This window comes from Olea europaea, unplaced genomic scaffold, assembly GCF_002742605.1.
Source record: "Olea europaea var. sylvestris unplaced genomic scaffold, O_europaea_v1 scaffold1545, whole genome shotgun sequence".
NCBI classification, from domain to species: domain Eukaryota; kingdom Viridiplantae; phylum Streptophyta; class Magnoliopsida; order Lamiales; family Oleaceae; genus Olea; species Olea europaea.
Genome location: NW_019233045.1, coordinates 136,703 through 150,649, shown reverse-complemented (window position 1 = coordinate 150,649; position 13,947 = coordinate 136,703). Strand labels below are relative to the sequence as shown.

Sequence of the window (13,947 nt, the reverse complement as noted above, 5' to 3'; positions counted from 1 at the left end):
ATACCTTGATCCATCACTGAAAGCTCAAGATCTCGTGTATCACGTTATTATCCTAATTTCAATTTATTATTATATTTTCATACGTTACATGTTAAAATATATTTTAGAATTGAATGAAATTTAAGGTGAAACAATAAATTATGGTATTTCATTTTTTTTTTTACTTTTTATGATATTTCATAGGTCAACATGTCATGTTTTCATGTCTCATTTAAATAAATTTTTAATATTACAGTCAATACGAAAATAATAATTCCCATATAATTAAATCTTCAATTTTTCTATGATGTGAAATAAATATTATTAGTCGAATAATTATGTACTACGGATAATTCACAAATCAAAAGGTCTTTTTTTTAGGTTTGCTGCTGAACAAATCTTTTTTTGCAATATTTTTCATCAACAACAAAATAGTCAATAACTTTTAATAACCCTTTTTTGAAAAAGTTATCTTTTTCCAACTCTCAATCCAAGCCTTTGTTTGAGCTTCATTTTTTTACAAAAATTCATTTTTTAACAGTATTTTGACATTATTTCAGTCATACATTTTTCAATAAAATAATATTACACGTAAATAAAAAATTTTTCATTATTTTTTAACCACACATTTTCCATCAATACACTATTCAAAAATTCATTCTATCCCAAAAAAGGAGCTCAACCAAGGGCTTATCTTAATTGTCACAATTGAACTAATTATTGATCCTATTAAAGCAATCGATCGGTTTCAATCGACCCCTCATTATTTGTTCATATGTTAATGAAAATTTAAAATATAAATATATTTGGGAGATATATTTTCAAGTAAAAATAATTTTTTAGAGTAACGAATAATTAATTATAGTCACTGACTATGGATCCAAACCGCCGCATCCAAAATTTCCAAATTGTTTCCAACTTTCCACGATAAATCCCAGCCGTTGCTTTCAATATTTTCCTTTTTCCATATTCTCCTCTCTCTATAAATAGTGCGCCGCACCATGCAAATCTCAACTCATCGCTGTCTATTGGTTTCGTTTTGCGTCTAATAAGCCTTCCCAAACACATCAACAACTCAAAGCGAAACGATGTCGAACGAGAGTAAGAAGATTACGCTGAAAAGCTCTGACGGCGAGGTTTTCGAGGTGGAGGAGTTGGTGGCGCTGGAGTCTCTGACCATCAGACATATCATCGAGGACGACTGCGCCGATAGCGCCATCCCAGTTCCCAATGTTACCGGAAAGATCCTGTCCATGATCATTGTATACTGTAAGAAGCATGCTGAAGCCGCTGCCGCCAATGCCAACGACGTGGTCGCAGAGAACGACCTCAAGGCTTTCGACTCCGAATTTGTCAAAGTCGATCAGGCCATACTCTTCGACCTTATTATGGTATACTCTTTGATTTTTCCCTTGTTGATTCTGTGTTTGTAGGATTATGGTGGATTCCGTTGTGAATTGTGCGTCAGGGCTTTACTAGGCTGAAATTGGTTTGATCATGTCGAGAATTGCTTTTATCATTGTTGTTGTTGCCATTGCTAGTGCTGTTTTGTACTAATTTCGCAGAATTATGTGTAGATGTTGTTATAAGTGGTCTTTTAGGGTTTATAAATGGATTCTGTTATGAATTGTGCGTTAGGGTTTTGGTAAATTGAAATTGGTTTCATCATATCAATAGTTACTCCTATTATAACTGTGGCTATTGATGTTGCTGTTTATGCTAATTTAACAGAATTGCATAGATTTGGTTATGAATTGCGTGTTATGTACTATCGTCGAATTCTGTTACACCAAATTCGAATTACTGCTTCTCATGGCATTAACTAATCCTTTTCACCATCTGATTTTTCAGGCTGCAAACTATCTGAATATCAAGAGTCTTCTGGATCTTACTTGCCAAACTGTTGCAGACATGATTAAGGGGAAAACGCCAGAGGAGATCCGCAAGTTATTCAACATAATAAATGACTTCACTCCGGAAGAAGAAGAGGAGATCCGAAGAGAGAACCAATGGGCTTTTGAGTAGAATTATTTCAATATTTTCCTTTTTTTTTTAGAAGCTGTTTCTATGTCAGTATTAAATTTCATATCCCTTTGCAGAAACTGAAATTTTTTAGTCGAATATAGTCTCTTATATTTTGTGCCTATTTTGTTCTATATTTCGGATATTAAAAGGAGAATGAGAAAGCAATTACTGGAGACTTTGTAACATTATAAATTGAAATGCGATGGTTGAAACAATTTCATAAGAAGTTTTGGGATGGGGACCATGTTTCCTAATTTTCGTCCCGTTAACCATTTGGGGCGCGAATTTTCTACTGCAGGACTATGCAGGCAGCGCAGGGTGCAAATTTTTTTCATTCCTAATCGAGCATTTGATGGTAAAATAATGTGGTCTGAGGTTTCAAAATAATAATAATATGGTTTGAAGAGCCTGACATCTTCATTACTTTGTATCCAACGTTCTAATCATTTTGCTGCATGTTCTAAACTTCCAAAATCACAAAGGTACATGCTCTGTTCAATTTTGTTGAGTACAGTTCTTTCTAATAAATCTGGAAATCATTTTACTTGCTATCGTTCGATAGTGCTACAACAAATGGACTTCGAACTTTATACTTTCCATTTGTCCATGTAATTGAGCCAAACATGTCCTCTTTGGTAGAAGAAGTTAGCCTGAAAGTCACTTGATAAGTTACCTTCTTACTGTTCTTTGTGATTTGCAATTTATTCGGTTCAACTTCAACATCCAATCCACTAGGTGCATCTACGAGGGCAGTGTAGACTGATTCGTCTTGGTCAACGATAGTTACGGTTCTGATCACTTTCTTGCTTTCATTTTCTTTCAAATTTGATATGGCAATTGATGGGTAGTTCATGTTGGAGACGGCATCAGAATCTGATTTGGTGGGACATGAAAAATTAGCTGGAAGAGACGACGCGATCTTGTTAATCTTGGTTAGACTATAGCCAGTGTAGCAGAGGTACTGCAAGTAGTCGTTGATTTCAGTCTCATAAACTAACCCTGGCTGCAATGGTCCAGATGTGCTTACTTCCCCCGCACCTATATCATAAGGTGTAGCTTTTGATCCGGAATTCGTTGTTATTGGTGCCTGTAAATTGTTTGTCTGAATTGCTGCAGGTAAACAGATGGATCAAGTTAAGGTTAGTATGCTTGGTAAAATAAGTAACTTAATAGTAAGTTTGACTTAATTTTGAGCACAACCGAACATGCAGTGCTACTACTTGTACAAATTGCTCGGAGTTTTTAACCTGATGTCAAGATAGCTGATTTGATTGCAGAGGGAGTCCATGAGGGGTGTAGCGATTTGACTGTTGCTGCTACCCCAGAAACATGGGGGCATGCCATGGATGTACCGGAGAGTACATAGTAGAGCGGTGGTCCCTTGCCAGAGACGACCCCTTTGGTGTCATTTCCGGGCCATGCTGCAACAATGGTTACTCCTGGTGCTGCTATATCTGGCTACAAAGTCGTCAACCATATACGAATTCAGCCTTTATACAGGCGCTGAACAGGTTCCTGTTCTCTTCTTTAACATATCAAGAATGCACATTAGATTAAAAAGTTTTTACCTTGAGAAGGCTTCGAGTGCTGAATGAAGGACCTCTTGAAGAGAAATTGGGAACAACAGGAGCTGGCTTGTACTTTGGTACCACCACTGTTGGTAAAATTGTCGCCACAGGATTTCTTTTGAATGATCAAAAACTGTAGTTAGCTTTTGATTAAATATAACACTCTAAAAGCATATAATTGATGCAGTAGTTTTACCTGGTCGAGTTGATATAAGAGATAATCTTGGCTCCATCTTCTTCAGTGATGGCAGCCACAGGAGAAGATCCAAAAGTTGATGCCACGGCTCTCTCATCATTGTTGATCAACAGCATCCCAATCGCACCTTGTTTCTTCAACGATTCAAACTTTTGTAATGCGAAATATAGGTTATCCTTGTTTTCACATAGAATAATCTTGCCCTTGACTTGGTCATCTTGAAATGAGCCTGGTATACAATTTCTTAAACAAAACCCCACCAGTCCTCAGTTAACTAACTCATAACTGCATAAAGATGATGAAATGGAAATTGTGCTGTGTTTATTTTTGTACCTTGCCTCACTATCAGCAAGAGCGTGGATTGATTTTGCTGAGCTGCCATATATTAGGGGGTACACTGGAGATTTCTGGATATCAGCAAAATTAATGCCTCCACCCTAAGATCCACAACCGAAAAATGCTAACATTGAGAAGTCTTTAAGGGAAGGATGACTTAGGTGGTTAAAACAGGGGAGACTTGAAAGAGTAAATCATGTTAAAATAGGAAGGTGTAGAGCTAAGCAAACATGGCATTGGTTCAATACATCTAGCAATGAATCGAACGGAGTTGCAAAACATATTCAAATGGTTGACTCTAAATTTATTGGCATCAAAGTTTAGTTTGTTGATGTTTGTATAAATATTCAAAATGAAGCTATCAATTACCTTAATCACCTTGTTTCCACCTAACACGACATCGGACTCGAAATCCCGGTCAATGGTAGTGGCAGCAACAGTTAGAATCCAAGGAGCAATATTCACAGCTGTTCTAGAATTAGGACCCTCATTCCCTCCAGAGCACACCACAATGATGCCCTTCTCTACTGCATGAAATGCTCCAATGGCAATAGGATCTACTGAAAATTCTTGTTCCATTCCATCTGATGCACCGAGAGATAATGATAACACATCAACCCCGTCAGCAATGGCATCATCAAATCCTTTTAAGATGGCCGAGCCTTGACATCCATTCAGGCTACAAACACGGTACATAGCGATTCTTGATCCTGGTGAGCCACCCTTTGCAGTCCCTTCAGCTAGACCATAATATGATGCCCCTTTAACTGGGATGCCTGCCGCAGTAGACGCAACATGAGTACCGTGACCATTCTTGTCTCTAGGCGTGCCAGATGCCCCTGCGTTGCTGGATCCAGGTTCATCGTAATACCTTGCCCCGATCAGTTTCCTGGTTGGAAAAAAAAAATAAATAAATAAAAAAAATCAACAGCTAAATCTTTAGACATTTCACCATCTAGTTCGTATGAGTGAGCTCCGATAGAACAAGTTAAAAGAGGAGGGTCGTTGGTGAGATCTCATTGTTTTGTATCTTACAAGAAAAGAGGGGAATGGCGAAGAAGGATTTATGTATCCGACTCCAAATTACTGCAAATAGGGCCTAGTTTGTTGTTTTTTCTTAACATTATAGCCCCTGGAACCCCTCCACGGCTTGGTTTAAGTATATTATGTTATACCGATAGTTTATTGACAGACCTAGTGGTGCCTGTGAGCCGCGGCCAGAGCTATAATAGTTAATGAAATTAATTGCTAAGTAATAAGTTCAGCCCCGATGAAAGAAATGAGATCACTGCTTATGGACTCGTTCAGTAAGATTATGATGTAGAAAACTCATGTATACCGAACAAAGGTTCACTTTCTGCTGATTATGAAGTTATTTGCAAAGAAGAAAAGAAAATTGATTTATTTTTGGAACTTTTACCTGTTGCAGCTCAAGGTAGTGAAATCATGGCCTTCCATACATGTGCCTTTCCACTGTGATGGAATTGGACCCATATCCTCATCACTGAAACTCTCAGATTCAGGCCAAATTCCTGAAGTAAAATTTGAAGTGTTAACAGTCCTCAAAGCACTTGGAGAGTGCACAACAATTCCATGAAAATGTTTAATTTTAAGCACTATATTAAAAACAAGATTGAAAATTTAGTTGAACCTGTATCCAAGATGCCAATAATAGTGTCTGTTCCATTTGATATTGAGCCGGAAGTCGAGCTAGGATTGGAATTAACCTCTACAGCAGTTTGGTCCTTCAAGAAATCCCATGAATGTGTCGTGTGAAGTTGTAAAACTGGATCGGGAAAAACAGACACAACTCCAGCTGTTTGAGCTATTGATTTAGCCTCATCCTCTGATAAATAAGCCGCGAACCCTAAGAAACCGTTGCTGTAGCTGTGTATCACTGCATTCTTCTTCCTGCGGGAATTCACCATCCAACAAATCATATAGTAGGAATATGATATGCAGGAAAGAGATGCGCCTGTTTTATGCATGGGACTTGGAACGAATATTTGTCTTTGTTTTTCAATCAGAGTTCCAAGATTAGGTATAGACCTGTCCTTGTAACCTTAGGCATCATAGTATTAGGACAGTATCCCTAAGCAACATCAGACTGAAAAGTAAAGCAATTATTTCATGTGGAGCACATGTTTTTGTATTCCAGTTATATGAAGATTTTAAGATTGTTAAAAACAAAAATCTTGACAATTACAGGACCGTGGCCAATTTCCGTAAAATGCAATATGGGCATTCGCTTATGATGCGTATGAGAGTAACCTTTCCATCAAGGAGCTGAGAAGCTGATCATAATCATTTCTTGGATCACTCTTTGATGAAACTGAGGCTCCCATGTACACAATATAAATTCCATTACTTCGTAGTTGAGCCGACTCTGTTTCTCTTTGAAACAAGACAAGAAAAATAGACAAGTAGAAGGAAATAAAAAACCCTTTCATGATTCTGTTATATTCCTATAGAGACAAATAGCTTAATCCACATCCATGTTCTGAAGCTTCTTATATAGAGGGGAACATTAGTGAAAAAAAATTGATCAAGTTAGGTCTGAAAGTAAGCAATAGATATTGGTGGTCTAATCCTATGTTAATGGATTCATGCGTGTGTCCATTGTATGTACATTTGAATATCAGTTGGTGTCCCTATATCCACACAAAGTGCATTATTTATTGATGCGTCATGGCTGTCATTGATGGTGGTGGTGGTGGTGGTGGTGGTGGGTCATCTATGATGTACAAACACTTCTATTAAGGTAACGCGTCTGTATCTGACACTCTTTGAACGCTCAAGGTCATGTATCTAACAAGTCATATGCCAATGCTCCATTTTTTGTATATGTTTTAAATTATCGACACTCGAGGAATACTCATCGTTTGTGTCCATATCCCATGTTGTGTTGTGTTGGGTCCATGTCCCGTGTCCTGTCTTCTTGCAACTTATTGGGTGGTGGCCACAGACTTTTTAGTTTTGTGTTGCTTTTGGATTCTTGAATGCATTGAAAGCGTTTGGTTAAGGACGTACTAAGGCAAGGAATTAACTGAATAGTCCATGCCATGTAAGTGGCATGTGGGAAGTTTTCCAACTTGAAGGGACCCGGCTTTGATTATTTTCCATGTGATGCATTTGAGTATTTCAGCTTTTCTTGGACGTGGGGGTTAGAGAGGGGTCTGTGGGGGTCTCTCACTTTAAGTTTTTTTTGACTCTTTAACAGATGCATAAAACGAGGATGGCCTCCTAAGTTTCGACTTAGTTGCTTAGACACACAAGACCAATTTTCAATAGTATTGAATGAAGATGATGTACAAAAACGCTGGTTGTGTTGACGTAAGACAAGGCCTTGACACAGTAGAAGAGTTGGTCTTAATCGGGCATGTGATCTTTCGTGATTATTTAATTGAGGAGCATAGATGGATAAGTTATTACTCGATGGGCATTAGAAGATGTGATGATTTGCTATGAGAAAATGCGAACATAAATCCATATAGTCAATATGTGATGAATGATGAGGGATGAAGCACTCTATCAAACAGACATGAATTAGTGCAATTATCTAATAATATATTCATATGTAAAACACGTGTATGTAACACAACGTGCATTTCTTCGTAGTGCGACATGATTGAAATTGACAATGAGAATCAAAATCAATTTTCATGATGACTAAAAATAAGGAATCAAAATTGCATCTATAAGTATTGGACACATTATGCTCCCAATATCGTAGAAATAGTGCGCCACTAATTTTATCTATTACCAGAAGGGTTTGTCAAGATTGCCCACCTTCTGAATGCCCACTTTGAACCATTTTTGTCAAAACTTTATGTTATCAAAATATTACTTTTAGGCGATCTATATTTGAAATCTTCTACCTTAATGGTAATGAACATTATTAAATTCTGCAGGTAAATCAAACCAATTTGTGAGAAAGAATGCAATTAGATCATGTCGGATCATGTAAAACTTCACATACATTAATTGCTCACGTATCCTTATCAACAATGGTCGAACCATCACCACTTAGACGGTTCAGATTTTGAAAGGGCACTCCAAAACCCGGAGGATGTCGTCTTGAACTCCAATTTACCAATCTGGGCAGCGGTGTCACTTTATAGAAGGGGTCATAAATACTCAACTAGAACGACTGTTTACCAAAAACACATATTTCTACAAATAGAATGGAGGACGTGCAGGTGTTTCTCGTAGATCCAAGCTTGGATTTGGCAGGAATTCAAGGTTCCGATGACTTCTTGCTAAGAGGTTAAGGTCCTGATATAACATAAATTGCAAAAGCTATCGACAATTGAACAGTAAATCTCTTGTTGGGATTAAAATCAAATTTTTAATAGATTTTGATAAAAGTTAATGAAATGTTTTATTAAAAAATTGTGAATTCCATAAAATATAGGGTTAAAATTAATTGTTGATTTTGACCAAACAAGGACTTTAACAAAATGCTTCTTGTAGTTGTGTCTCAAATCTTGACCGAGGTACAAAACCAGGTTAAGACAGCAGGAGATGTCTTATTGTTTGTACCTTACAAGTTACTTGAGTCTTGGCATGACACGGGAATGTCACGGCACAAAGTGGGAAAATGAGATAAGACTTATGGAGATAAATATGCAATTCTACCTGGAGAATGTCGTTTATGAGGCCCGCAAGAAATTGAGGATCAAGATTAATCCTAACCATTGATGCCAACTTGCATACTTTGAGTTTGCCTATTAATAGAGGGACTTGGTCACTTGTCACGGGCCTAGTTTCGTTACACACGAACTACGCTAGAATCGTTTGGCCTTAACAATTCAATAACAGATTTTTTCAAACATCTCAAGCACAAGACCATTTTCAATTATCGATGAGTACGAAAGAAAGCAAGAAAACTAAGGGGTTGTTCTCTTCGTGTTTCAATTTTGTAGTTTTGAGTTTTGTGTTTTGAGTAGCTGTTTTGAAATTGTTGAAAATTCGTTCTTTTTGTCATTCTATAAAATAATTTTTGAAAATATAAAACTGGAAAACACATTTACTTTGAAACTTTGAGAATATTTTATTCTAAAAATCTTATTATTCAATAAATTTTAATATTTTAATGTTAATATAGTATTAAATAACATATAAATTTTTAAAGTTGGTGAAAAATGATTTGAGTGTTGATGAAATTATTAAATAACCCATTTTTAACCATACATTTTTTAATAAAGTGTTGATGAAAAATGATTTGAATGTTTATAAATATGAGCCAAATATAGCCTTTGACGTTTTTAAAACCAATTTCATTTGTAATTATTTTTCATTTTCACCACTAACATAAGTCGAAATTCAATAACATGAAACATGTTCGTGGTTAGTAAAACTTGTCTTGATTGAAACCTTGGGCGTACAAATTATTTCAAAAAACTATAGTCTTTTTGAGGCAAATAATACATTTGTATGTACAAATGTGAAACAATCCCTTCTATATTGAATTGCTCACCCGTAATGTATGTAATCAATCAAGCATCATATCAAAAAAATTAACATTTGTTTCTTTTTATGCTTCAAATCATAAAGTTACATATCCTTTTGTATCTTATCTGATCCTTGAAATCATCAATTGAATGAGGGAGTGTAAGAATCTCATATATACGTCTCAAAGGAGAGTTTGACATTTCACTGCATCAGAAGCAACATGTTACAATGCCCAAAGATTATTCATGGGTACAACTCAAGGAAAATGAAGAAGGTACTACCAACACATTCTCCAAATATTCACTATGGTCAAAGATTATTCAGGAAAAGGAAGAAGGCACTACCAACACATTTGAACAACACATTCTTCAGAATTTCACTATTCAAAACAATGTTTTTCCCAAAGAAAGGGTGACCAAATAGGTGAAAACTGTATTCATATTGTTTTTTGTTCCATAATCCCCTATAATGTTCAAAACCTATTGAACTCTAATATCAAAACAGCAGGTGCTATCAAGCATTTCTTTCTCCTTCCTCAAACTTTGGAAGAATTGTAGAAAAACACTGTTTCGTTACAGTTAAAATTACTTTTAATCCAGAAAATTTTTGAAGTAGCTCGAAGGTAACAATTCTTTTTAAGTTTATACATTTTATAATAGTAGTAAACCAATTACAAAGGATTTCAATAGATAGTCAGGATTGTCCAATTCGACCTCTGTAATTAAAGGAAATACATACCCTGAACAATGTATTTGCTCCCCAAATAACAAATGTTTCACTATAGGTCGGATCTACCCCAAATGAACTGAAGCACAGAAGCTTGCTCCTCTTGTAATGTGACAATTCACTTTGGTGAAAATCACTAGAAAACAGAGATGCTTAAGAACATAGAAAACTTTAGTTGCAAGATATAATAATTAAATAAAAATCACATATATCGTTTAAAAGGGTGACAAATGCCCATAATCCTCCTTACATCCCCTTCTAGTGATTGTGAGCAACAGATCCAATGAACTAGTATATTCTGTGATCCCTGTGACAGGTTCTTATGTCGTATGCTAGTATTGGAGGGGCTAAATTAAATTCGAAATACAGCTTAGTTTCAAGCTTTCGGTACACCATATTCTTGAATCTATAGCTAGTTATGTATTTTTAATTTCTATTGCATGTAAATATAATTGTTTTAAGGCCTTAATAACTCACTGACTATATATCACCTTATCATTACGTAAAATGCGTGCAGGCACAATCTTTCTGTTTCTTTCTCCATATATCCCGGCAAAACGAGTGAAGTTTCCAAGTTATTTATATGTACAATACCTAGAAATCAGATTTATAGTTCACATTTAAAACCACAACATACAATTCAAGATCAATAAGAGTTACAGGATAAAAAACTGATTCATCTGTTGGAAAAATAATTAGTTGCAGCGGTGATCAGAACAATATAATGCAGAAATATAAAACTTATCGATCGAGTCTCGTGACAGCACGATGTCCTAAAGTGAAATTGCCCGTCAATAATTGCTGTGACCTCCGTGGACAATCACTCCCAGGATACAACGATCGTAAACCACTTATGCAGCAATCACGAATGATTTTTCTAGAACTCTCAATTGTACTCCAGAATAGGTATAAAAACCCGAATATAAGAAATTCACAATATGAAAAGAGTGATTGATTCTATTTTATTTTTGTGTGTCTTTTCCCAAAGCAAGATATGGGTTTATATAGGCAAGATGGTAGTAACAGTCTTCACCATGTTAATGCAGAATTTTAATGACTGAGTAGTGGGTGTTTTAATGACAGTTAGTGGGTTGTTACAAAAACAAACAGTCATAAAATACTGGCTAGTTTTACCCATTAAATAATGAAGAAAAAAAATATATTTATTTTAGTCAAGGAAGCCCAAGAGCCTAAGGCCCCAAGGCCCAAATCAAGACATTTTAATATTTGCGTGGGGAGTGATTCGAACCCCTGACGTCCCACACAAATGTCACATTTCTCACCACTTTGGCACTTTATCTAATTAGATTATTTCTTTCACATTTTATATTTATACCATAAATATATAACATCATCCACATTTAATTCTCCTTTCATTTTCCTCATTCAACTAGTAATTAAAAGTTAGAAAAAAAATCATTTGCCAAAAAGTATAACAAAAGTGCAAATCTTTTATCATGACAAAGAAAATTATTTAACTGTTAAGCCCCTCATATATCATGTGCCAAGTACCTATTGTTGTACCTTACAACGAGAAAATAGAGTCTCAGATTCCTAAACCTTATGCTTTCGTAGCACACCTTTCTCTCGCCTTAATCCTTTTACAGTCATTTTCCTTTCTTCTCTCTATTATTATCAATTAAAGAATTACCAAAAAATAAATACTTGTACCTAAGCATGAACAGATTTACATTTATTGGCAGGAAAAAGAAATCACAAACTTGGTCAGCCGTGTCAACTTACAAAATAATTGAAAATTCATGGGGGCAGAAATAAATAAATTCACAACCTTTTTCCACCAAAAAACTAGTGCAGCATCACAGTGTTGTGCACTACTCACTAAAACTCGCACCAAGCTCAAATATTAAGATTTCTAGCTTTTTTCCTTTTTTCTCTCCTTCTTGAATAATTTTACAAACAAATAACATTGGGTGGGTACCTATAAATTATAACTTTCTCGATAGAAAAATAAAAATAGTTCTTGATAGAAAAAATTTTCTCAAAAAAAAAAAAAAAAAAGTTTTTGAAAAAAAAAAAAAAAAAAACAAAAAAAAAAAAAAAAAAAAAAAAAGAAAAGAAAAAAAGAAATCTGAAATGGCAGCATCCAAGGCAAGTGCAACATGATTAATCAACCATCCACGCTTATCCTTCATTACAATTGAAGAAGACAAAGGGAATTTCACTGTATTAGCATCAGAATATTTATCAGAACCGCCATGTAAAGTCACCCTATTGTTATCATATGCTGATTGGTGAAATGAAGAATCAGAAGAATAGTGTTGAAACTAAGGGCAACCCATGTAAGAAAAAGGAAAAAAAGAGAGTAGAAATGGAATTGCATGCGGTTTTTTGAGGAAGATTTTCAGTGAATTTAACAGGGTTGCTGCAGTTTGTGGAGTTTGCGACTGGAGAATAGGGCTAAGAGACATTTGGGAAGAGAGAAAGGAGACTGAAGAGAGACGGGTTGGAATGAAGTTTGTCTTTCACGTTTCCCGTGTTTTAAAAAAAAAATTGGGTTTTGTATACAAAACGTCCAAATTGACGTTTTGCGTTTTCTTCACTTTTTTTTTTTTTTTCGAAAATTTGATTTTCATTAAGGATAAAGAGAACGCGTTTTCATTGCTTTGAAAAATCGAAAACAGAAAACAACTTGAAAACAACAAAGAGAACCGGCCTAAGTTTCAAGAAAAAAATTCAAGCCAAAAAAGTATTTTCAAGAAAGAAAGCAAGTCTAATGAAACAAAATGCTTTATTTGCGATTTCTATGTTACGACAAACAAAGAAATATTAAAAATTCAGCATAACATAGAGAAGAATATTCCAAGTTCAATAATTCTACTTCAACAAAGTTGAGTTACAAAAGTGGCTTTACAAAGTGTGTTGGCGGAATCTATGCCACTGATTTCAAATGATTTAAAAATCTATATTTGAAATGATTGGTGTAGATCTAATTTTGTCATCCAGTTTTGTCAAACTCATTTGTCATTGTAGCATAACTCAAATAAGTTTGGCATTGGAGCAGTGAAGTTGAACCTACTCCTGCACGGCCCTTTTAGCTTTTTTGTCAACTTTATACTAAGAACAATTCCCCTTGCACAAGGGATTGGTTTACATAAGTTTTACAGGGGAATGGTTAAGTTAGTCCATTTTTTATTTTTATTTACTATCTTTCAATTCAAAATTGCCAAGTGCATTGTTTGTAAAAAATCTGTGAAGCTCCTAATCCCCTGTACACCTAGCATCTCTCTTACTAAATTTGTGGTTTCGGTGCAATGTAACACCGGACAAGATACAATATTTATATTAATTTTCTTTCAAACTCATCATTATATGTCCAAGTTCCTTTTATTTTGGTAATTCAAGAAAAAAATAAATGTAAAAAGTTAACCGGGCTTCTCAAATTCACTTTGATTTCAACTTGATTAAAGTTCATTCCATATTTATATTACTTGAAAATGTAAATCGAACTCAGGTTTAAAACCCTTTCACAAAAGTTAAAATAAAATACAATTCAATTTAGTTAGCAAAATATTCAAAAGATCTCATTACAGTTTACAACCTTATTAATAAAATTCATTCAAAACATCAAATTTCCATTGCCGGGAATCGAACCCGGGTCTCCTGGGTGAAAGCCAGATATCCTAACCGCTGGACGACAATGGA

The 13,947-nt window shown here is 35.2% G+C and overlaps 2 protein-coding genes, 1 long non-coding RNA gene and 1 other non-coding gene across 4 annotated transcripts; 1 reads left to right on the top strand and 3 right to left on the bottom strand.

The window, feature by feature from the left end:
- Window positions 1–987: 987 nt before the first annotated feature.
- On the top strand, window positions 988–2,230 carry LOC111376673 (SKP1-like protein 1A). The gene is made up of 2 exons (XM_022999643.1): window positions 988–1,370; window positions 1,831–2,230. The coding sequence occupies exons 1-2, from the start codon at window positions 1,068–1,070 to the stop codon at window positions 2,002–2,004; spliced, it is 477 nt and encodes a 158-aa protein (XP_022855411.1). The 5' UTR covers window positions 988–1,067; the 3' UTR covers window positions 2,005–2,230.
- Window positions 2,231–2,380: 150 nt separating this feature from the next.
- On the bottom strand, window positions 2,381–6,682 carry LOC111376671 (CO(2)-response secreted protease-like). Its single transcript, XM_022999642.1, has 9 exons — window positions 6,376–6,682; window positions 5,756–6,015; window positions 5,525–5,636; window positions 4,474–4,993; window positions 4,102–4,205; window positions 3,769–4,011; window positions 3,573–3,687; window positions 3,252–3,462; window positions 2,381–3,114 (listed from the first exon to the last, which is right to left on the bottom strand). Exons 1-9 carry the CDS (start codon window positions 6,552–6,554, stop codon window positions 2,546–2,548), a joined length of 2,313 nt encoding a protein of 770 aa, XP_022855410.1. The 5' UTR covers window positions 6,555–6,682; the 3' UTR covers window positions 2,381–2,545.
- A 2,849-nt stretch (window positions 6,683–9,531) lies between these two features.
- On the bottom strand, window positions 9,532–10,959 carry LOC111376670. Its single transcript, XR_002699522.1, has 2 exons — window positions 10,297–10,959; window positions 9,532–9,762 (listed from the first exon to the last, which is right to left on the bottom strand). It is a non-coding gene; the product is annotated as an uncharacterized LOC111376670 (long non-coding RNA).
- A 2,916-nt stretch (window positions 10,960–13,875) lies between these two features.
- TRNAE-UUC lies at window positions 13,876–13,947 on the bottom strand. The gene has a single exon. It is a non-coding gene; the product is annotated as a tRNA-Glu (tRNA).